Genomic DNA, 25,005 nt, shown 5'->3' on the forward strand with positions numbered 1-25,005 from the left:
TAATTAATCATCTTAATGAGCCTGATTGTTTCTCTAAAGGAACTGCAAGAAAACCAGTTCTTGCCTGCAGTTGGAGAACACGCGCTGCGTCCCACGTACCTCAACCATGCCTTTCCTTCAAGGTATCCTGTGGTTACCAGACCCAGCTGGGAACGTTGTACCTTCCCAAACAGAGCATTAATACAGAAATACTCAGGTCTATTGCTTTTAAAAACCACGCTTTTTCAAGTAGCCAGCTCCTTTTATCACCTCTTCCATTCACCAACGCACCCTAGCTCAGCACTCTGACACTGCAGCTTGGAACTGCCCCCATCAATCAGGGGCAAATATAGATCTCCTTGATTCAGTTTCCTTCATAGATAAAGGGTTTTTGCCTTCGTAGCCATAAATAAAAGTTTTAAAGAAACTGCCTCTATTGATTTGCAGAGCAAGGAGCACTCAGAACAACAAACCCAATCGCCCACCATTAACCCCTGGGGGAAAATTAGCCCATCCAGTCACTGCCAAGGAAAGATGCCCACACTCAATGGGCATGTATTAACTATTAGTTGACCAGATGGCCCTTTTCTGCTTTTTTGGCTATAATCCTGGAGCGCCACAACAGCTTTCCAGATGCAGGTAAGGAGAAGCTTGCATTTACACCAGCTATCCATGTATTTATCTCCAGACTACTTGCCCTGCAGCATTCAGACGTGTCCTAGCAGTCACATAATTAGAAAAGTTAATGAATCATTCAAACATCGCAGATCCTTAAGGGTCTTGGAACCTCTGCCGGATTACATGAATTCCCAATGAGGTATGCAGAAATAGGAAGAAAAGAAATCTACATCAGTAAAGTTTCTTCCATGGGATAAATGTCTTTACAATAAGAAGCCCCTTACAAAAGCCCCTGACAAATCACCATTGGCAGCAGGCACAACTCCTGCATGCTTTACACCCAACAGCAGGAGATTGTTTCCATCCTTTACAACTTAGTGTGTAAGCACAAGGTTAATTCCACGCAGCTGATAGAAGGCGACAGCGAACTCCAAATCAAAGGCACATCATCACCTTCAAAAGGAAATTCTTTAAGTACGTAAAGTGGAATCTTAAACAGCTTAAGTGTAAAAAAATTGTATTCCTGGAATGTTATTCTCAATGAGCTGTCATAGAACAGTATGTCCACCTTCTGAGCATCCCAAAGCTGCCATTAGCAGAATGGAACTCATAAAAATTATTGACACCCTTTTCTCCCTGCCAAGCCCTAAAAATAACATGCACTGATTCTCCTTGGAAAGCAAGAGCCATAGCCCTTCCAAGGCATGGCAGCACGCTGCCCAAGGGCCCAGCTCAACACAACAGCCAGCAGATCTGTTCATATCATAGAACCATAGAATGGCCTGGCTTGAAAAGGACCATAATAATCACCTAGTTCCAACCCCGCTGCCATATGCAGGGCTGCCAACCACCAGACCAGGCTGCCCAGAGCCACAGTTGATGTTTCTCACCCCAAACAAAAGCACAATGAATTCTGAACAGTCACAGCCTACACTGCCCACAGCTTCCAAAAGAACGCACAGCAGTACATGGAAGAGATGACCCACCAGAGGAGAGAACATCCTCCCAAGCAACATAACCTCAACCCAAACACAAATGTTCTGGGCTTTCCCCTGCTATTGTGCAGCACAATAAGCCATTCCTGAGCAAACAGAATAGGATATTCAGCTGGAAGGAGCCTAAAAGGACTCCTGGGTCCAATGGCCTGACTTCTTCAGGGCAAAGCAAGTTTGCGTGGGATCCATAAGCATTCAGTTAACAAAACTTAGCTGGCACTATGCGGCCAACCAAGGTTATCCTGAGGCAAAAATAATGTTATTCCAAGATGTGAGGCTGTTTGCTTAGGAGACAAGCAAGCTGAGATACCTCTAAGGCAAATCAACAGACCCAAACTAACAGCTCCAAGGAAAACAATGTCATATGTAGGCAACGTATGGCAAAGCAGTAAAAGCCCCAAGCTTATTCATGTTTACTCCTCCATGAGAAAGAGTCAGACTTTTATGAGATTCAATGACTGCACAGAGAGAAAACAGCTTAATGCAATGAGACTCTCCTCCCAGATGCCGTCCCACAATATTCTGTCTCCTCCCCTCCCTCCTTTTCTCCCTTACATTTCACTTGTATGGAACATACAGCCTTCTTCAATTACTGGGCTCTAAATTAGCTATCCAAGACGCAATGTTTTGGAGCACGGAAGCAAGACACAGCCAGACTGAAAAGCTGCTACTCCCAGAATTAGGCACTAACTCCTATTTTAGCCATAACATTCTTTGCTGTGCAGGAAGGAGCAAGTTTGAGGAAAACAAAGGTACAGCGACAAGAGAGAGCTGCTAAGCAAGATCTGCCTTAACGAGTGATCTGATAACACAAATACTGCTTGTACACTGCAAACCTAACCGATGTGACAGGAGCAGGAACTGGAAACAGACTGCAGTTGACACACTGACGTATTTCTGCTCCTGGTTTAACAGGAAAGACTTGGACTCCAAACTGGTCTCCTAATCTGGGGTAGAGTAACCATGCAAAAGAAGAGCAGGAGCTCAACAGTCCCCTGGGATAAGTCACCTCTCACCAAAGGGTGTGTGTGTAAGCTCCGACTATTTATACAGGCATGTGAATCAAAATCTCTCTTGTTCTATATGAAAAGCATTCTGAGAACTCCAGAGGATGCCTTATATTGCTCAGAGCTAGATGAACTTTTCACCGCATATGTAGCTACACTAAAGACGGCCTTCCGTCACAAGTAACCCGGTTGTCGGGGCTTTGAAATGCAAGGATAAGTATTCCAACAGAACAAAAAACATCTCTGCTAACAACAAGACCAAAGAACCACAGCGACAAACGATTCTCATTACCCCATCAGCACTGAGAGGCTGTCTGCTCAGGTAGGCCTGCTGCAGAGCTGCCACTTATCCCTACCTGCCCGTTTAGTTGGTGTCAGCAATGTAATCCTCCGTCTTTGATCAGCTGCAGAGCTGTTTGTGTTTGGTACGTGGATGTGTGGAACAGCCACTTTGTGACAGCGTGCATCTTCCCAAAGCAAGCACCAAGCAGCCAGCAACAGAGCTGGCTTCTTCAAGTAAAGATTAAGAACATTTGTAAACGAATATGTGCACTCAATGAGATAGGCCACTTGTTATTAGAGTCCTAGAGGAAGGGATGGTGCTCACTGAATCCAGCACCCACAGGCTGACCTTGCAGCACTGGGGCTGCATGCCCGTCTTAGGCTCCTCCCAGAACTAGCCAAGGTCTTTGCAACTGAACAAGAGGATGAGAGGTGACGGCCTTAAGTTGCAGCAAGGGAGGGTCAGGTTGGGTATTAGGAAACATTTCTTCTTGTAAAGAGTGGTGTGCATTGGCACAGGCTGCCCTGGGAGTGGTGGGGTCACTTCCTTGGAGGTGTTCCAGGTGTGGAGATGCAGCATTGAGGGATGTCGCAGTGGTGGGCACAGGCTGATGGTTGGACATGATGATCTTAGAGGTCTTCTCCAGCCTTAATGATTCTATCAACCTTCGTCTGCATCAACAAAGAGCTCCACTACGAGCAAAGCACCAGAGGAGCAAATGATAAAACCCAGCATACATGTTGGTAGTCAGCATTTCCCCCACTTTGTTTAGGCTTCCAGGGCCATTTGAGCCTTTATGCTCCACGCAGACAGCCTCCTGCCACCCTCCAATGTGGAAAACTGAAGACCCGATCAATTAACTTTCAAATGAAGATCAGAGCAACATGATCCAAAGCAGAAATAGTGTTGAATAGTTCAGGAGCTGTGAGCACCCAGCAGCTGTGCCTGCTCCCAACAGGGCAGAGCTGAACTCTACATACAAACAAGAAGCGGGCTGTATCGTTGGGCACTCCCACCAGGGCACGTCATGAAAGAACAAAAGCATAACACTATGACAAAATGATGAGCAAATCCATATCCACAAATGAGACCCAGTCACCTTCCATACAGAGGAGGTGCCAACCTAAAGGCGCTATTTATAAAGCAACCTTATTCAGCACAATGCTCAAGCAACCAAGCGTATGACTTCAAGCCCTGCCTCGTTTCTAACTTCTGCAAATGAACTTTTAATTAAGAAAGCACAGAACAACAAAATACCCCTTTTTGGGCTGTCCAAAACACACTGGCACCGTCTTGCCAAACGCCTGCAAAAAGCAAATGTAAGGATGGGAACATAACAATGGAAGCATCCCCTGCTCCTTGAGCTGAAAATGTTCATTGGAGAGGTCTGACTTGTATTTCTTCTGCTTCATATCACCCTGACACCTCAATAACTGTGGGATCACTATTGAGACCGACAGAGGATGGAGCATCCCCCACCATGTCCCACTGACCACTAAAACAAGATTAGGTAAAATCCCCTTGCTTGCAGAAGATAGCAGAACTGCTGTAATTCGGGTGCTGCCTTTGGTTTCTAAATACCCAGCTGAGGCATACTTTGATTTGAGTTAGGTGAAGAGGCCGAAGCCTTTAAGGACACGCTGTACGCATGCACGCTGCTGCTGAAATACCAGCTGGAGGCTTTGGCAACCTCTCTTCCCAGTATCAGCAGGGCTGGGGGAACCTTCTCAGGCTGCAAGAAGATCCTGTATCAGCAGCTCCTGACTGACAGCTGGGCTGCACCAGCCGCAGGATCCGTGTCCCCAGGGCCATGAAATCCATGGCTGATGACTAATTCATTACTCGAATTTGTGCTTAGGCAAGTCCAAGCCCAGATCACACACCTCCCAACGCTGAATCCCTCCCCAGCCGGAAGGCAAGCAGGCTCCATTAGCATGAGCACGCATCAACCAGCTCCATCAGCTGGGAACAAAGGCGGAACTAAACCTGCAGGAGCCAGCTGCAAGCAGGAGGAACTGAAAAGGAAATCAGTACAGATCAATTCTGACTGAGCTGAGGCTGGATTTCTAAAACTGGAGACACTCGGTGCCCATGGAGCCTTTGGGACTCCAGCTCAACACCGACAGCAGCAAACAGATCATCTGCTTTCAGAGGTCGGCAGCTCCAGGGCCAAAGGTAGCAGGCTGCAGAGAAATGGGGCTGTACGTGGACATAAAGCAGACCTTAAAGCACTCTGGCAAGCTCTGCTCACAGCATGGCTCAGGCGCAGACAGCTGCACACAGGCAGAGGGACGCAGGACCCCTCGCCATCCATCCTGCTGCTTCACGCCTTCTGGGGCTTCACCAAGGTGACATCTGCTGAAAAGAAGGGTATGAAAGCTGTGGCAGGCTCCCTGCTGCTAATGCATTGCTCTAACTCACACCTGATATGGGGTATTTTTGCATGGTGTGATGTGCTCACCAGAAAGAGCAGTTGTCCTGCAACCAGGATTATTACAGCGGATGCATCTGATCAGGTGTGGCAAATGCTTCAAGCTTGCTATCCTGCATTGCTTTCTTCCTCTGACTGCTTGACAAGGAGATTGTGTTCTGGATCCATATTTTAGCAGCCTACCCTCTGAAACATGAAGTTTTAATGAACAGATCATACCAGCACCCCTACAGAGCTATACTACAAGTGAATGTTGCATGTTAAGAGCATGCAGCATCTGAAAGCTGGAGATGAAGCCTCTATAAAGAGGGCTATCATTTGTGAGCACCAACACTAACCCAGCTCAGCCCAAAGGTGCTCCTTCTTTATCCTCCCTGGGAAGGTTCCCCTTTCTCCTTCCTGTCTCTAGGCAACTCCATTAATTACAGCCTCTTAAAGGCTTTAAAAAGACACACAACCTGCAAGAAACATTTCCTTGCACCTGTGCTCACCAAGGTCAGAGCAGAACCAAGCCCTGACCCAGCTGCTAACAGAGAAACGCATTATCCTGTGACTGGGAGGGGGGAAATGAAACCTTTGTCTTGCTCATTATTACCCCACTCAGCTGCCTTGCCTGTGAGTCACTCCTACACCTGAGCTCAGCACAGGGACATGGATGGGCAGCGTGGCACCAGGACAGCCATCCTGGCCACACATCAGGGTCTTGAGGTCACAGCTCACTCTCACTCGGCTCACCAGAGAGCTCCAGGTTCCCTCACTCCCTACAGACACCTTGGGAGTGTTTATTAAAGACATGCTAATCACATTGGGAGTGTTTATAAAAGCACGTTAATCAACAGCAGGAACAATAAGACCGAGATTACACACACAGTCTGGAAGCCAAATTCACCTCTTGTTGCTATTTAGAACCGGCGTCCCAGCACGTGCAGAATTCTCACCCCTCCAAAATGCCTGCCTGAAGCTATATAGCACATGCAAAATAAATTGCATTTCTATCAGTATGTTACGGCATGCAATTTCCCTCTTCCCAGTCACACCGGCTGCCTCTCTTGTTATGTCAAATAGCCTGTCAGCTTCTCATCAGGAAGTAGAAATTGCTTTTCCATCTCCTAGGAGATAAACAAGGCTCTCTCCTCCGCAGCAAGGGCAGCGCGCAGCCCAGGGCTGGAGCTGCAGGCAGGGCTGTGCTGCTCCTCATGCTCCTGCACACAGCACCATGCATGCCAGCAGATCGGTGCATTCTCACAGCATTCTCTGCAGCTTGCAGCTGAACCTACACAGCTCTACGGACCTCTAAGCATTCTTCAGCCCAGGTAACAAAGCAGAGCAGCTGTGCTGGCAGCCCCTGCTCCTCCTACATGGCATCACAGAGATGCAGAAACTCCTGGCAGGCCCTGACCATCGTTCTGAAGCATCTTACAAGTGATTCTGATGCAGGAGAAGGAGATTTCCTTGCAGGGAGAGCTTGCTCACAGCCTGCATTTTTAAAGAGACAGAAACCCATCGAGTTTAATTAACTTGGCATTATTCACCAAATAGCCACAGCCTCATCATCCCAAAGCCTCGTCACCTATTTCAAATGCAATGGCTACAAACCCTGAGGGCGCCTCCTATGCACACCATAAATCTTGCTGTTATTCCTCCTGCTGCAACCTTTCCTGCAATCAATTCTGACCTCCTATACACACACACACACACATAATGTTGTTCTATGCTACACCCAAAGCACTGCTTGATGTTCTGCTGCACTGTGAGCACAGCTGGCTGTCCACCTTCCAGCTTTACACTGCTGCTAAAGCTTTCCCCCTGTCAATCGAGCTGTATTGAAAGTCACCTATTAATGTTGGTTTTGAGTTCAATCTTGAAGCATTCCTACTCCTCACTTGGCCTAATCCCTATTCCAGCCTACCACTGGAATGCAGATGGGGGTCAAGTGGAATAAGTCACCTCCATAATAGGAGGATACTGCAGGATGTTTTTGTGCCACTTAACGTGACAACACCGAGATCTGTTTACACAAGTCTTAAAGGGAGGTTAATTTTCAATATCTGAAAGACAAATATTCCAGGCAATAATATTCAGAGTGGACCCTGTCCATTGGAGCGCGTAATCAGGATGAATAATTCACAGGCAGGCTTCCATCTCCATTATGGCTGCAAAGAGCTGAACCCTGAGGAGCTCAGGGAGATGCCAACACATCAGAGGTCCCTTCCAGCTCTGAAGACTCTATGATCACCAGCAGAGCAGGTAACCACGCTGGTAGGTGACCCCACAACTTACATCCACGATCATCATCCCAGCAACACTTTTCCCTCTCTAATAGCAGCAGCAGCAGCATTTGCACAGCTTATGAGTCATTTTGAAGCCAGCTTTGTTTACCCATGTGCCAACCATAAGCAGGAGATTCCTTAACAGGAGCCCAGAGGCAGTGGGTGGCTCACCCATTCCTTGCCCTGCAACAAGCCTTCACCAGGCAGCGCTTCATTAAAACAGTTTCCAAATGCTTCCAACGTACCTCTGCACATAGGAAGCAATAGCTCATGAATAGAAGTATCACAAACGGAGACAGACCTCTCTTTATTTCACAGCCCAGCTACTAGCTGAAGATCAGCTCCAGCGTATGTGCAAGGAAAACCAAAGCCCAGCTGAACGTGGCTACGACACCTGGCATCACCTACATCAAATGGCTTCTAGTTAAACCAGCCTAAAATGAGATTTACACCAGCCACACCCTGGGAAGATGGGGCTTAAAGCAACCTCCTGGTGCTCCTGTGCTAAGCTCCAAGCCAAGCACGCATTTTCAGAGAGCCAGAAAATGAGCAAAACAGATTCACAGCAGAGGAAACTTAAAACCAAAACAAAGCAGGAGGGAAATAACACGCTGGAAACAAACTTGAATGAAAAAAGAAATCCAGCGCACGCTCACATAGCACCGAACTAACAAACAGTGCAGGCGTTTAGCACAGCTGCTCTCTTCTCAAAGGCAGTTTGGGCAATATAGTGACAAATCTGAGCGGTTCCAAACAGTTTGCATCGCTTTGTTCTCTGCAACACAGAGGAAGAGCCTTGCTCTCATAATAACTAGCAGACGATGCTTTTTGTAGCTAGCGCAGCGTTAAGTCATTACTTCCCTTTTTGATGAGGTTCTGAAGGCATCAAAGGAGGCAGAAACACAAGTTTACGCTCTTTCAACATTCAAAAGAACAGCATTAATATTATATGATACCATTTTATTCATCACTTTCTCTTCCTTTCCTAACACATAAACATTACAGGACACGCAGAGCATCAGTATGAGCATGGCAGTGAAAAAGAAGAAGCCAAAATGCAGACCACCACTAAGGTGTTTTATAGTCAGCTTCTCACAGTGCCTTCCTTACACCTCCACAACACAGAACAGAGGAGCTAAAAGGCAAAGGATCTGCAGCCCCATCCATTATAAGACAAACCTTAAGTCACACCTTGATGGTAAGACAAAGGAAACACGTTTTCTCAACCAAACCAGCCAATCATTTCTAAAGATAAGTTAATAAAGATCATCTGTGCAGCCTATATGAAACACCTTGGTTCCTATTAGACAGAAAACTTCTTTTTAGGAGAGGGATCCTCAAGGTCTGTGGGGGTTTAAAAGCAGTTTTTGCACCTCTAAACAACAGGACTTTCCTCTTTTACCAGCATACTGCCTCCAAGCTTGACTCCATTTCCAAGCAGCCCACCCACTTTAGGTGACAGCAGGAGCGTGGTCACTTGCCTATAGAAATGCACTTCTAGGACCCATAGTTTGGAGAAGTGGGTTGTGAATTGTTAATGAACTAGCATTAATGATGGCTGGCATTACTGACGCCAGCCAACAGACTGCACTGGAAGCAGCACTTATTCTGCTCTGCGCACATAAGGAAGAATCTAAGAGCTGCACTCAGATCAGTGACACTAACATTGCTCTGCAATCAAACTGCTAGAAGCGTGGAGGTTGAAATTATGGTCCCACACAATGGGACCAAAGCAAGATCAAGGCAAAAACTATTCAGTACTTCAAAGACAACTAAAGGAAGGAGAAAGATACAGGTTCTATTGAGAACTTTTGCATGCAGCACTTAAGACTATGAAAATGCAGCAAGCTTAAAAGCAAATGCTGTGCTAAAATAACCTACCTAGAGAATGCGGTGGCAATAAACATATGAAAACAAGCAAATATACTCAATAGCAGCATCCAAGAGGCGGCACAGCACTCGGGGAGCACCCAGGACAAAAGGATGAGACCCTCACATCACTGCTCACCAACCGGTGACTCTCCAGCACAGCCATCTCCCAGGGCTGCCATAGGAAAACAAGGGGCTATTCTCTGGTGATGAAGTAGTACTTCCACCAGTGAATGTCCTTATAAGCAAGAGGAATCCAGCTGCTGAAGTCCCAGGCTATACAAAGCCATTTACTGTGCTGATGACTGAGGACAAAGAGTTCTAACAATCCAAAATAGCACGCGGGCTGCGGAAGGCCGAGTGTTTGCCCATCAGTGTATTGAGCCAACCAATTTAGGAGGACCAAGGACAGAAATGTAACACTACTGCACATCCAAGTATCCAAAGCCAAGAAAAACACAATTCTCAGTGACCACATGCTTACCTTCTATAGAAGGGGCCTGGTCCACGGCTGCATACAGCATCTCTTTCAAAGCCTGGAGGGGAGAGGGGCAGAACAAAGAAAGCAGTCAGAATATAATAAAACATTATGTTGTGATATGCTTCTTTGAAAACAAAAGCAATTCAAGTCCTTTCATCCCTCCAGATTGACACACAAAGCTACGGGACGTGTTGGTAATGCTATTACACGTAATTCTGCTAGCAAAAGAGACACATGTTCTCATTTATTGACTGCTCCATCTAAAGCTGGTTATGTTACTAATCCAGTTATTCCAAGTGTATTTTAAAACATACCCTTTCAGAAATAAAACATGTCCTGGTTGGTAGGATGCTCGAGGTTTCTTAGAAAACCTGTGGTGTGACATAGAAAGGAGCTTGTCAAGGCAAACAGAGATAAAGCAGCCTCGGGGATCTATCACTGTTATACAGTAGTACAGGAACACACACGTATTCTAAAAGCTGAAGACAGGGTGACGGACAAGATTAGGAAACACGAGTGATTGCCTTCTCCCAAGGAGGGATCTCAAGGGCAACACAGCATCAAACAACCCGAGATGGGGTTTGGAGGTTGATGGAGTAACCTGAACCAGTTTGGGAACAAAAAGCAAAGGGGCAAGACCCATCTGGCCTGCAGTTATTCACTTATTACACACATCACTCAATGAAGGCAAGCATCCTTACATGCACAAAGAACATGAGCAGGCTTCACACACACCTGCTGGGAGAATTAGAGCTCATTTCCTGTCTTGTGAACCTACAGAAATCTAATGCAGGTGAGTCGCTGGGGTCCTTCAGTCCTGCTGCCCATCAGCCAACACATCCCAAAGCCCCAAATCCCACAGCCCCACACTGCACACCACAGCCCCCCCTGGGTCAGCACAGCCCGAACAATCTCCACTCTGATGCCCTCGCGGGGAAAATCACCAGCTCAGCAAGGAGCAGCTCAGCGCTGTTGTAACACGCTGCTAAGCAAACAGAAGGTCTAAAGGACACGGCTGTTTATCGCAAGGTGTCACAGGCGGCCAGCAAACAGGCGGCTCAGGCATCTCCCAAAGGTCTCATTCCAGAGGTCTCAACAAAGGTCACTTGCAGAATTGTTTTCCCAGTTAAGACACTGCTGGATGATCCCCATCCCGGTGACACAACCCCCTCCTACATTCCAGCTGACCGTGGCTGCTCTGTCCCCTTCCCCCCCCATGACTCACCAGCTGGCGGCACGTGATCCCGTGCCATGCATCAAGTGGCCAAAAGAAACCACCAAAGCAGAACGTCTTCCCCTTTCTCACCCTGCCCATCACCCTCACCTACCTGTACATTTTATCATGGGCTAAACTGGCTTTAAGAACTTCCCAACCTCCTGCCCCTGTCCAAAGGCTGAAGCGGGCAGAGCCCAAAGGTCCCCTTTGGAGAGGAGGGAAGTCAAATAGATGGGAAAACATGTGAAAAAAGACCAAATGCCAAATTAAGAGTGTAATAAAGAGCCTTCTGCACTCGGATAAACAAATTCAGGCCGGAGAAACCAGCAGAGAATTGCCATCTGCCAAGTGTAAAAGCAGGCCTCCGTCACACTGACACACGAGCGGGCTGAGCCATGCTCCCCTCCTTCTGTAGGAGCTCCAGGGATGCACACAACAGCAAATCCACATTGCAATTAGTGAACCAACAGAGGCCCAGCACTCTTTTCCTTCTGGCTTTCCATTCCAGAGGCAGAATGAGGCAACCAAGGCTTTGTAAAACTCCATGCTGCATTCACTCAGCCACAGCCAATGTCTTAGCCAGAAGCTGAATGAAACAGAACAGCATACATCATCGCTCTGCCTTTTCACGTGCCCATTGCTAGCTCTTATAAAGCACACAGGCAGCAATGGCCTCTTTGATCTAAGAAATCGAAGCTATAGGTATCTTAGTACAACAGGGCAGGGCTGCTCACCGGTGGGGGCTCAGACACATTGCAAACCAGGGTCAAGCAGCTGCTGTGCCAAGGAAATAACCACACTCATCAGGGTGGGAAAATATGAGGGTTGCATGGGAGCTCTGTGACACACATTGACCTGGAGGCAGCGTCTGTGCCACCTCCCAGCCCTCGACATGGTAATGCCTGGAAACGGGGCTGATCTTTTCTCATTTGGGATCACAAGACCCACAGGAGGAGGCCTGTCCTGCTCAAACCGTGCTCCATTCCCGCTTTAATTCAGCAGATATCAAGTGTCAAAACGAAAAGACACCACCACAGCAAGAAAAGCCACATGCAAGTAACGAAAGCAGCTCCATGTTTCCCCTTGGCTGAGCAACAAGGTGGTGTTTGCAGGCACAAAGGAGGGCTGCACGCCTCCCCCCTGCTCCTGTCTGCACCACCACGGGGTCCTGAATAATGAATGCAGCCCGCTGCACGGCTGCAATATGCAGGGCAAGGCTGTAACAAAGAGTTTGACAACTTAGGAGCAAACAAGGAAGGCGGGAGGGGTTATTTTGTATCTCCGAGAAGCATGAAGCCCAGACAGGACTCTAAGTTAGTTTGTGCTCCAATCCGCCTTTATTTTAAACGCAGGTGGAGAAAGGGACGCAGACACAGTAACACCGTGTAGTTAACAAGTCAAGGGATCAACCTCCCGCAATATAAACCTGCAAGATCTGCACGCACAAACCGAGTGTGTCAGCACCGAGCTGGGCCCCCAGCCCGAGCCTTCGCTTTGGGCAAGGTGCAAATCGCTGCTCGCAAAGGCACAGCGCAGCCCGGCACACAGCGGGTTACAGACAGCGGGTTACAGACAGCGGGTTACAGACAGCGGGTTATCCTCCTTATATCGGATGGGTTACGGGGCAGGATAACCCGCACAGCACCCGAGGAGCCCGCAGCGCTGCTAACGGGGCCGGGCTCGGCGGCTGTGCCCGCAGCTCCGGGACTAAGAGCTCGCTCCGCCGCCCGGCTCCGTGTGCGCGGTCTCACCTCGTACTGGATGTACTGCTTCCGCCATTCCGGGGTGATGTGCGCCGCGAGGTGCTCGGCGAACTTCATCCTGCCGCCGGGCCCGGGGCCGCGCCCGCCGAGCCGCTGCTAGCGGCGCCTGGCCTCACAACGGGCCGCCGCCGGTACTGCGGGGCAGGGGGGGGGGGGGCTCCGCCGCCGCACATGGGCCCCCGCCCGGCCGGCCCCGCCGCTCCTCGGCCCGCCTCGGGGCCTCCTCAGCGCCGCCCCGCAGCCGCCTCCGCCGCCGCCTCTTCGGCCGCCGCCATCTTCCCCGGCCCGCCGCCGCCACACAGCGCACAGCCAACAGCCAACCGGCAGCGCCGCGTCGCTACGGAAACATCCGCCGCCGCCCACCGCCACCGGGGGGCGTGGTTTATGAATGGGCTTGTCCTGTGAATGGGCGTGGCTTATGAATGGGGCGTGGTTTTATGAATGGGTGTGGCTTGTGAATGGGTGTGGCTTGTGCATGGGGGCGTGGCCTCGACGGGGCCGTGAGGTGCCGTGTTATCGCTGCTGGGCCCGGTAGAACCGTGTGTTCTTCAGGAGCCCAGAAATCCACCCCCCTGCAAACAGGCTGCGGGACTGCAGGCTTTGGGTCCACGCAATGGGACCATTTGCCCCTTGGTGTGATACCCGCACAGGAACGGGCCTTATGTGCTTTCTTAACTGGAGCAGGGAGAAGCTGGCAGCGGGCTCCCCGCCAGCGCAGTCTGGCACTTGCTTTCTTGGGAGCGTATAGAATGGCTTTTAAATAGCACTTGTTTCTTGATGAGAATATGTATAGATGGTGCTGGGGATTGCTGGGGAGGAGCCTTCGGAAGGAAAAAGCTTTTCATAGGGAAAAGCCTGAGCGGCAGACATCCCGGTCGTGGCTGGGGTCAGCACACAGCAGAGGGGGTTGGAGAAGGGCACAGTGCTGGGTCTGGGGGCACGGTGCTGATGGCGAGCAGCTGATGGGATGGGGCAGGGTGGAGAAGAGCAGCTCGGGGCAGACCCCAGCTCTGCTAGAAAGGAGGCTGCGGTGAGAGGCGGCCGGACTGTGCTCCTGGGTATGGGGAGGGGGGACAGCCCGGAGGAGGCCGCTCACGCAGGGCCCGCAGCCGGTTTGACAGTGCCGCCCAGCGGCCGCTCCCCGCAGGACGGGGGTAGGACCATGCGTCCCCCGGAACTCCCGGACACAGCTCTCGGCTCTCTCCGGACGGCTCGGGAACGTACCGAGGCGCGCAGGGGGACGGCGGAGCGGGCGGACCGGCGCCATGGCGTCGCCCCCGCTGGCGGCCGGGAGCGGCGGTGAGGGGAGCTCGGGGTCGGCGGGGCCGGATCCGTCCGAGCGGCAGCTGTCCGAGCTGTTCGAGCAGGCGGCAGAACGGCTGCCCGCACTGCTGCACGGCGCCAGCAAGGAGCAGCTGCTCTACCTGTACGCCCGATACAAGCAGGTGAGGCGCCGGGCCCTGCGCCTGGGCTGAGGGACAGGCCCAAAGCCTGCGGGGTGGGGGGATGCTGAGCTGGTTGGTGCCTGCCTCGTGCTTGGGTCTGTTGTGGGGTATTTCCAGCTTGGAGGGACCCCAAAGCTCCCCCAGCCCCTATCCCTGCCATCCAGCCCCTATCCCTGCCATATGATGGCCGCCCCCACCAGCCCAGGCTGCCCAGGGCCCATCCACAGCCTGCAGCACCCACCCTTCCAACCCAAACCATTCTATGATCCTGCCATCAATCCAAGTTATGTTTTTCTTCCACATGGAACACCCTTATTATCTGCCCTGCTGCTGCTGCTGCTTAAAAGCGTTCCCATCTTTTTGATGCAGTATTGAATTATCCCCTGAGCTGCTGGCTCCTGAGCTGTGCTTTGTGGGCCATTAGTTGTCTCAGAGCAGACTGGTCACATGGGAGCTTTGTCTTCGGGTCTTCTGGTGCTTCAACAGGTCTCTGGCTCTTTTTTCCTTGTAAGAGAAAGGAAGGGGTGGGGGGGGAAAGTGGCAGGAGAACTTATAAGCACTAAGGCCATGTTATAGAAGGAGATGGAAAGTTGTGTCCTCTACAGCTTATGTGCATTCTCAGATCTGTTTCAAATAACCTCTTATTTCTCACCTCCTACAAGTGTTTAGTAGCTGTCCTAGGAGGCAAAGGGAAGGCATTACTTAGCCCTCAGTCACTGGCTGTCAGCAGACTCCAGAGGGTTTCCTGGTGCTCTATAAGTCCTACAGTTACTGAAACCAGAAGCTGTTTCACAAGTTACGATACCAGTCAAGGAAAGGCAGCAAGTACCACAGTCAGCACAGGTCTGCAGTCCCCTCCAGGTGAGGAACCAGGGATCTTCCATCCCCTCTTATCCCAGAACACACAATCAGTGCCTCTGCACCCCCTGCTTTGGGTCTCCATATACCTTTGGCTGTCCAAGGCTGTAACACAGTGCTGGAGCAGGCAGTGCTGGCAGGGGAGAGGAGGAGTTTGTTAGCACAGCTACCACAGGGTTAGGCTCTGCTAACTTGGAGTTCTGCATCATTCTGTGCTCTAAATCAAAACGCTGGTGCTTAATGCAAGTTTTCTCTATTTAATTATAGCAGCCGTATCAGTATGCATAATGGGCTGCTAATATATTACTCCAGTGGACAGTAGTATTGCTAGCACACAGAAGGTGCTGACTCAGATCTGTCCGCTGCCCTTGATTTGGCATCCTTGTCTTTCCTCAGTTTAGTGTTTTATGTCACCGAGGGCTTTGATTTAAGACACGGCACCATCATAAAAGGGGTGACAGTAACAGCTGAGCTCTCCGTTAAGATACTGTATATTATTTATTTCAAACTGTTTGGGTATAGAACCGTTTTCCTGGAATTTTATTACCTTTTATTGGAGGCCATTTCAGGCTTTTATTACTTTTCTCTCTGATTTTGTTTATGTGTCAGAGACTTGAAAATGAGGGAATTGCTTAGTTGTCATCTCCAGTGAGCTTTTCAGCTGATGGTGCTGAGTTTATGGCTCTGCCCCAGCGCAGGAGGAAGATCAGACTGGTTGGCAGGGTGCTGGGCTGGAACACTGCTTCTTTTCCTGCTTCCCATCAGACTTTAGGCAAATCACTTGTGCTGTCCATGCCTCGAGTCTGCAGTTGCAAGGTGAGGATGGAACTGAGCCGGTGTTAGCAGTGCTATTATGAGCAAAGCAAGGACCTGCTGCCCCCAGTCCGCAGGGTCAGCACCATTATATGATATTTCCTTAGATTCCCTTATGCACTGCTGACAACCAATTTTAACAGAGCACCTCTCTGAGCATCCGTCTATGCAGAGGCTCTTCTGAGTGCTGTCACCTCCAGTCATCAGGTGATGAATAGTGAAAGTTTCTCCTAGAGCTTCTGAATCACCACGCTGGCCACAAATGTAGTATCTTCCCATTCAGAGCTGCTTCTCAGTGGTTTGGGAGTAAAACCTGCCGGTGGCTGCACAGAGAAGCAATGCTAGGAAAGCATTTAATTCTGGCTGCACTTTCCTTTTCATGCAGCTGATGAACTGTAAATGAGGAGAGCTAAGCACCAAGTGACCAGTCAGCCCCTGGAGACCGTCAGTCATTATTGTGTGGATCCAGAAAGAGGAACTCTGCCTTGTTATACTAACCCAGGCTCTTATCTTTATGCTGGCTGGGGAGAAAACCAGCATTTGAGGCCTTCCACTGAAGCAGCAGGACCAAGTCCTACACCATTCTAAACCAGGGGGAGGCCTGGTTTTTACATTGATATATTTAGGTAAAAATCCCCATCCTCAGCATCCAGTCTCCTCTGATGCCGAGTTCCCATTTGCTTTCTGACGCATTGTGGAGTCCTGCAGCAAAGCAATGGAAGCCAAGAATGTTATTCTCTCCAGCAAAACCACTGCAAGGCTTTTCAATACATCTCAAAATAGCAAGCAGGGCACAGGAGCACTTTTTACCCCTTTCTTTTTTCCCCTTTCTTGATGGATGAAATGTAACTACTCTTCCCTGATTTGTATCACTATTGATGCTACTAACAATCATTCCAGGGCTGGAACAGCCTTTGAATGCCAAATCTAAAGAGAAGAAACTGCTCTCTTGTTTTGCTGCCATCATCATCGAAACAATTCATATTAAAAAAGATGGGATTTCTTTTGTCTGACCTGCTTGCATGTCGAACCAAAGAACTGCCAGGCAGGCACTTTCCTCTCACACAATGTTGTATAAAACAAATGGTACAGACCATATCTGAGCACAAGAGAAAACGTTTACAGTACAAATGAGTGGTGATTGATTCACAGGGCTGAGCTGCTGCTCATCCTTTCCCTTGTCCCTCCATGAAACGCATTGCGTTGTTTTACAGGCCAGCTGGGATCCTAATTTGGATGGACTGCTTACTCACAGGCACTCGGATGCACGGAGAATTAATTTCAGTCACAGTCTCTCACGCTTTAAATGAAAACATAGTGTAACTAATAAATATCTCTCAGTGTGGGCACGCTCTCTTTAAAGCCTGATTCATGATTCTCTCCTCAGCAGAATATCCCCACCCTGCTAAGGTGAGGTTGACTTAAGCACTTCACCTGCCTGAACGTTGGGGCATATTTCATTTCTAAACAAGAGGGGTGAAGGCAGTTGGGTTTTGCTTGGCTAACAGAATGTTCTGCCAGCAGCCCCTGCCCTCCTTCAGACCACAGCATCATACAATGGCTTCACCTGGAAGGGACCTCAGAGATAATTGAGCTGCACCCCACAGAGAAAGAAACGGCTTTGTACTTATCACATCAGGATGTCTTCCTATGGAAAGCTGTCTGCAGAAGTCCTGCTGGCACCAAGTCCATTTCACACCAAATAAAAGACTTCTTGTCCATCTGTGTTAGTTTGGGTGTCATGTTGGTTTTGGTGTTTCTGAACAAGAGTTGAGCCACAAAACTGTGTACAGGATCACACTCTGTGCTGCAGCAATACCCATCTGCTAACCCTGCCTTGGTGCTGCCACTGTGGCCTCCTTCCATCACACTGATCGTCTCAGGCCTTGGCTTATTGGCAGCTGGTGCTTCCCTTGCATCCAGATGGATGCCTCACAGACCATTCATGAGTTCTATTTGATTTATTCTAACAGAAGGAATTTTCATTTTCAGGTGAAATTTGGGACCTGTAACACTCCAAAGCCAAGCTTCTTCGATTTTGAGGGGAAGCAGAAATGGTAAGAGGAAATCCTCGCAACTCCTAGAGGCTCCTGGTTCTACTCTGTGCTGTGTTACAGACCGCACTGTGAGGATATCAGATCTGAGAGGCTGCCACTGAATATGCTTTTGTTTCATATAGCATTGTCTGCACAAAAAGCATAGCTTTTTTTCTGCAAGTAGGGGGATGCTGGCATTACTGGTATTGCAGGCCTGCAATGACAGACAGGATCAAGTCAGTTTTCAACCTGAACAGCTTACTCTGCCTCACGCAGATGTGAAAGCCCAGCCTGTCTTTACCTTCTACATCCAGAATTGGCCTGCATACCATGAGAGCATTGTAAAAACAGCCAAGATAGCTGCATATAGGTTGGATCACAAACCACATTCCAACCTACATCTAGACCCCCTGAAAGGTGTTCTCATAGCAAAGTGCTGCACCTGCAAGAGCCATTCATAGCTTCATTGAGAAGCTGACCACTTCAGACTGGGTGGGAGGTGGCTTTACACCCCTTGAAACCATATGGATGGATCTTCTTGCTTTGTTCACTGATGACACCATAAAAACACTCTGTGCTGTCTCAGAGCAGCTCACTGATACATTGCTCTCTGCCCTAGGGAAGCTTGGAAAGCCCTGGGAGACACCACTCCCCATCAAGCTATGCAGGAGTACGTTGCTACAGTGAAAAAACTGGACCCCAGCTGGAACCCACAGGTAGGAAACACTGTTCAGAAAACAAATCAGCACCTGCACCTTCTGAAGCCAACAGTTCAGCTTCATGCAGAACTTAATTGCTGCATGGGAGACTTCATTCTGAGCAAATTAAGCTCTAACTTCATTTTGAAGCTCCCCTTTTGTTAAGGCCGAAGCACAAAAGAACCATCGTTTTCATTTGTAATTATCTTCATCCCAGTGAGCACACGTGCAGGGTTGATTTGGCTATAGCCATCTAATTTATTTTGCTTTTATCGGTTCATGCTGTATTTAGCATGTAAAGATACTTCTTATCCTTTTCTCGTCTTTCCCTTTTCAACTACTATTTAAATGTTGATCAATAGAAAGCAATCTCCATAAAAGTGACGTGAACTGAAGGATCAATTCTGAAAATGTTTCCTTTTTGTTTTGATGCAGCAAATCACCAAATCTGATTATGATGAGGTACTCCAACATAACAAGCGTGTTCTTGAGTCCTGTATGTGTTCGTTAAAGGGAGATTGTACTGTCATTTTAATTAGTCTGCCTTTCGTCTGTTAGGTTTATTACTTGATTGAGTATTTATGGATATCTCCCTGTTTATAGACTGATTTCTATATGATTTTTAAGAGGATTGCTCTTTAGAAAAATACTGCTTTTAACTGGAGTTAGAAGGGAGATGTTTCACTAATAGCAAAATGCTGACAGCATGGTAATTTCTTTGCACTGTAGGAAATTGATTCTCTTTTTTTCCCCCCCTCTTATCCTGCACTCTGGAAGCAGGATCCTGTGTGAGCACCAGCCTATGAATCAAGGACTTGATTCCCTCTTACATTCTGGTGCTGTTCTGGACTCATAAGAGTGATTGCTGCTTCTTGGCCAGCCCGTGTTCCACAGGTCTGATCCTGTTTTTGCAGAGAAGAGGTAATGCTGTTTAGAGACAACTGGGTAGAGCTGGTGTTCATCACAAGTGCTGTGACAGGTTCTGCTTTGAGTATGTTTTTCCCTCCTTGCTTCAGAAAGCTACTCTTTTTTGTAGTTATCCGTTTGGGTTACAAAGCTCTCTGCTATGGAGCTGGAATAACCTGGTGCTCTTCAAATCCTAAGAACTCATCCTACAAGCAAGGAGCTGGCTACAGTGATGTTCTTCCCTTCAAGCGAGGAAGGGATGGTTGTGAGAGCTCTTCTTTCACATAGCCCTGTGCACAAGACTCAGCAGACACCACTCAGGGTAATGCTTCTGCACCAGCATTTGCTCTCTGGTGTGTGGTTCCATCTTCCTGTGGTTTTAAATAGTTGATACAGGAGGAAAGAGCAGTTCTAGAGCTTGAACAGAAGCTTCTCTGCTAATAGCAGGGCTAAGGCTGTCTGATCAGTTTTAAGAAATGCCATTTTCACTCTTCAAACACTTGTTGTGGCACTTCAGTACATAAACCTCTCAGTCTTGTAATCAAGCATGTATTTCTTGGCTTTCTGACACCAGTGGTTTTCTTATTCATACAGTCTGTGCCTTCACCACTGTAGCCCTTATTCTTTTCCCCTTACTCCTCACCCTGAGGGAGCTAGAAACCTTTTAAGGGATCTGAGACCTTTCCATGGAAGAAAACTGCTCAGCTGCGGAAAGGCCTAACAGAGGAAGTTAGAAGAACAAAGAATGCAATTTCAGAGTCAGCATTCAAGTACAGGCAGCACTCCTTTCTTCAAGAGAATTCACCTGTCCTCTCTATTGCATTTTCATTTTATCACCATTTTTGTACAGCTGAAATCTCACGAGGAGTCTTCTCATCCTTTGATCTCCCACTATTTCATCCTGCCACGTCCGCATTCAGGAGCCACGAGAGGGAGCTCTGTTCTTCCAAATGATGGAGTTGTACCCATTAGGGGATGGTGGTACGATAACAGCTATTCCACTCTTCCAATTTCAAATTGGATTTGTAGGAAAGATCTGTGAGAACACCACGAGGTTCTTCATTGCTGTCATTGTCTCCTTTACATGCTCACCTGTTGGGCTCTTTTGAGTTCTTCTTGTGCTCAGTAGATTATAAATAAAATGTTCTCACTGCTTGGTATAAATGTAGAAAGTTCAGCTTCCAAATCACTATGGAACTGTAATGCTATTACAGGGTGGAAAGTACCACAATAACAGTAGGGTGGCAAAGTCCTTGGCTACAGCAAACGTGAACAAGCCCAAATGCAGCAGACACAAAAATGAAGGAAGAGAGCTGCTTACCTTTGGAAGGCCTCAGGTACACATGGATCTCCAGCAAGAGATACCACCACCTCCACTGCCAACTCTTAAATGAGGTCTGGGTAGGGGTGCATCCTGGCTCCATCCCTTTGGTCACTCAGGTACATTGCATACACCTGAGCTCCCCTGGGTTGGCCCTGCCTTCCACCAGGTGCTCCATCATTGCTTCAAGCTGTGACTTAGCATTTCCACTACATGATCATAAATAGTAATTAGAGCATGGGGGTGCTGCATATTTCATTATACAGTTCACAGATTTTCTTGGGTTATTTGCAGTCCTCCATCTCCTCCATTTCCTATATTCCCAAAGGGTATATAATAATAATGTCTTCATTGTTTCAGCACTAAGTACACAACATTTAAAACTGGGAAACTTTTCTTATTCCCCCCTCCACCCTCAGCCCTCCCCCAAGAGATTTATTGCTGTTCTGCAGCCTTCAGGCTGTCAGTATTTTTCTTAATGAAAAGAGTGGCACTAAATGTACACAGTATTTCTTATGTAGCCTCAATAGATCCACGTCTCTGTTTGCTTTTCTTGATCCTTTCCTTGATTCATTCCTTCCCATTGACCTTGCAGGTTCTGTATTAGTACAGTTTCAGCATCAGACTGTAATTGCTATCATTTAGTCAATCTTTCTTTGGTTTTGATGGAAGAAGATGAAGTAGATGCATGCTGATGCAACAAGACCATCCCAAATTTGTGTGCAGAGCACTGAAAGTACAGCTTTCCCATGTTGGCATGGTCTTCTGACGTGCAGTGTTGGCTGTTTTGCTCTTTTGCCCAGGAGCAGCTGTTCAGAGGCCAGGACTCAACACTTCCATGCTCGTCTGGATTCTCCTCTCGCTGCCATCTACCTTCGTCATCTTCTACCTTTTAGCACATCTTTTGTTTCTTGTTCTTTCTTGTGAGTCATTCCTTTTAGTCTCAAGTTCCAGGCAGTGAAAAGGTAATTGCTTGGACCAGCTCAGCTCCATTTACATATTTCAGAGACATCACCTGTCCTTCAAGTCTGTTCGCTCTTCCTCCAAAACAGAATAATTTATGAAGCAGTTCTTTTGTGTTTTCTGTTCCTAAATAGAAACGTTTCATGCAGTCAACACATCCGACTGCTCGGGGTCCTTCAGAGAGGTAGCGGTGTCCTGCCTGCTCCGCTTCTCAGACTTTCACCTGTTGTCTTCCTGCTTTCCTGGCAGTGAGTGACACGTTGCTTTCAGTGGCTTTTGCTGATGCGTGTGTGTGAGTTTGGCAGTGACATCCCTGAGCTCTCCCTGGCAGCAGCCTGCAGCACTGCCCACACACACCATGACCCCGCTGTCGCTCCGGCTCTGCAGGACCTGCCCTTGCAGCATTACCTTGTTGGCACCCATTGGATGTAAGCAAGTAAACCCCTGTGTTTTCCAAGCTGGTGTGGTGGAGAGTCACACCACACGCTGCGCTGAATGGTTACTGAGCATTCCTTTAACAAGGGGATCACACGGCACAGCTTAAATGATAAAAATAAATAACAGAGAAAGCATCCAGATCCACTCATCAGTTTTAGCCTTTCATTTACTGATTGCACTTTTGGCATCTTCGGATTCTAAATATTTCCTTTTGCTATTTCTTAAGTTGCACATCTCCCAGTTCCAATCCCAGCAGTGTGTACTGACTTCAGCAGAACCCTGTTATAGGTTCGACGTATGACCATATGACCAGCTTCTAAGAACGACAAGAGCAAATGGTAAATCATGCAATGCAGTTTCAGGTCAAAATGTGCAGATTTCTGGCTGGTACTGCAGGCTGACAATTTCTTTTGGAAACTGAGAAATGCATTAGGAAAAAAACAACAGTGGTCTGAAAACAAAATGAGCGCACCCATCGTGTTTTCCTGTTTTGTCTGTCAGCCAAACAGATGTCTCCTTTGATAATCTGCCCAAGCAGCCACTGTTTGTGGCTGAGGAAAAGAGGCAGGGCCTGTGGGCAGGATTACAAGGGGGATGGGAAGAGTGTGGAGTAGAGGACCTGTATGGGGCTGTGCTTGCCACCAGCATTCAGACACCTGCTGTGCCGTTTGGGTTAATGCCTCAATTTATGGTTTGTCCTACTGAGAGGTCAGAAACCGTGAAAATAGGGAATGTATTTCTTTTGTAGCGTGGAAGTCATTTAACAGCATCCTGTGAAGTGGGGGCTACGTAGCACGGTGGCTGTGCTCCTTATGGCTGGCAGCATGGAGTGCAGCACTGCCAGCATCCCTGCTCCTCTCCATTGAGGGTTCTTTATGGTTTGTTCAGATCATAGAATCATAGAATCACAGAATGGCCTGGGCTGAAAAGGCCCACAATGACCATCCAGTTCCAACCCCCTGCTATGTGCAGGGTCACCAACCAGCAGACCAGGCTGCCCAGAGCCACATCCAGCCTGGCCTTGAATGCCTGCAGGGATGGGGCATCCACAGCCTCCTTGGGCACCCAGGGAGGTTGTGGATGTGGATAGGAAGCTTCCTATATGGGCTGAGCTCTGGCATGATGAGCGCCAGCTCTGCAGGCCCCTGCTCACCCTGCAGGCCATCACCAGGCTGGGCAGTGGGCTGAAGGTCAAGAAGCTGCTCCCCTCACTGTCAGCACAGCTTTTAAAAGCAGCACGGAATACTGAGCATGGATGCCCCAGCTCAAGAGGTGAAGGTAAACCTGTACCGCCCCAGTTTGTCTGGAGGAGGGAGGGCACTAACGTGGTGTGTGCAGCCCAACAGCTGGAGCTTGTGTTGTGCTCCCACCCCTGGGAGTTGCTTGGATTGTTCTCTTTGATTTTACATCTCCCTGGAAATTTATGTTCTTAGCACCTTTAATTTATGACATTGCAATCCTCATTCGAGCAATTGATTGAAATACAGCAGTGCCAAGCTGCAAGCCGGCATTTTAGTAAGGTTGAAGTTTAGAAAGCAAAGCAACAATGTGAAATTATATATTAAAACCTACACTGAAATACTGTGCAGAGGTTCTCTGGGTTGTTTTATCCCTAAACCTCTTCACTTTGCAGGATTACCTCTTCTCTTTCCCTCCATATAAGCTTGCTGGAACCTACTGCATAGCAACTACACAGTTTTACTAGCTCTGCTAACTTCTGCTTGTAAGAATGCTTTTCTTTTTCCAGCCCAAATCCAGCAGTGCCACTGTTCTGTAGCGTTAGTGCATTGTGTGCAGCATCACATATTCTCTCACAGCCGCTCGGGGATGTTGTAGTAGCTGCCTTCTGGGATTGCAAGCAGGAAATTGGAGGGTTTATCATTTTCAGCCCCTAGTGCAGCACTTTTGGTTAAACATTTAAGCAAAGATGAAGTATTTGTCCTTTTGAATATGCGAATGAATTCATTTCCATCATCTTGGTATAATTCATAATATATATATATATATATATATCCTGTACTGTTCTGAAATGCATTCAGAAAAATAATCAGGGATATGGCTGTGCCGTGCTGATGCTGAGCACTGCCATAGCATAGCAATGTGTGCAGCATCCCGACATCATGACTCCTGGCTTACTGGTGGCACAGGCACACTGGGCATGGGGTGAATGAAGCCCCTACCTCTGTTTTCCCATTGAAAACAAAGGAAAAGCTCCACGCATCGAAAACCATTGTGAGAGCTGCTGCATTACGTGTGTTGGCTGAGCGTGATATTTCATCTCATGTGCGTGGTAAATTATATACGCTGAGTCATGAAATCAGAGCTACTAGCAACCATAAAGCTTGCTCACAGTTCTGTTAGGCATTTCACATTTATTTCCCCTCCCCGGCTGCCCATACGACTAATTTCCAACTGTGTTATGCTGCAGTTTTTAATTAACTCATTATGTGTTAACGGAGTACTCTCTGAAGCCTTCTTTTAGACTGCAGCTCTGTCTAACTGTGCAGCACATAGGCGTTAATAGCAGCATGTTTGTTTTTAGCTTTTAGCTGGGAAGATATTTCATCCTCATCTCAGATTATGTTTAGAGGAGGAAAAGCTGCAATAAATATCAC

General features: G+C 48.1%; 2 protein-coding genes across 10 annotated transcripts in view; one reads left to right on the forward strand and one right to left on the reverse strand.

Annotated features, from left to right (window-relative positions):
- XPR1 (xenotropic and polytropic retrovirus receptor 1) overlaps positions 1-13,039 on the reverse strand; it is a 68,727-nt gene extending 55,688 nt beyond the window's left edge. For 4 of the 5 annotated variants that reach the window (XR_014932971.1, XR_014932972.1, XM_015869702.3 and 1 more), the window contains exons 1-2: positions 12,901-13,039; positions 9,937-9,988 (exon numbers count right to left, since the gene is read on the reverse strand). Coding sequence is in view for 3 of the 5 variants with exons in the window: in XM_015869702.3 (XP_015725188.1) it covers positions 9,937-9,988; positions 12,901-12,969 (121 nt within the window). In the remaining 2 variants the exon portion in view is untranslated. Of the gene's footprint in view, positions 1-9,936; positions 9,989-10,247; positions 10,329-12,900 lie in introns of those variants that run through there. The other variant, XM_085512121.1, reaches the window with a different exon arrangement.
- A 1,118-nt stretch (positions 13,040-14,157) lies between these two features.
- ACBD6 (acyl-CoA binding domain containing 6) overlaps positions 14,158-25,005 on the forward strand; it is a 59,220-nt gene continuing 48,372 nt past the window's right edge. For all 5 annotated transcript variants that reach the window (XM_015869782.3, XM_085512125.1, XM_032446197.2 and 2 more), the window contains exons 1-3: positions 14,158-14,357; positions 18,021-18,085; positions 18,684-18,780. In XM_015869782.3, the coding sequence (XP_015725268.2) occupies positions 14,178-14,357; positions 18,021-18,085; positions 18,684-18,780 (342 nt within the window). In that variant the 5' untranslated portion in view covers positions 14,158-14,177. The remainder of the gene's footprint in view (positions 14,358-18,020; positions 18,086-18,683; positions 18,781-25,005) is intronic.

This window comes from Coturnix japonica, chromosome 11 (assembly GCF_054131305.1).
Source record: "Coturnix japonica strain WE chromosome 11, WE-NBRP24, whole genome shotgun sequence".
NCBI lineage: Eukaryota > Metazoa > Chordata > Aves > Galliformes > Phasianidae > Coturnix > Coturnix japonica.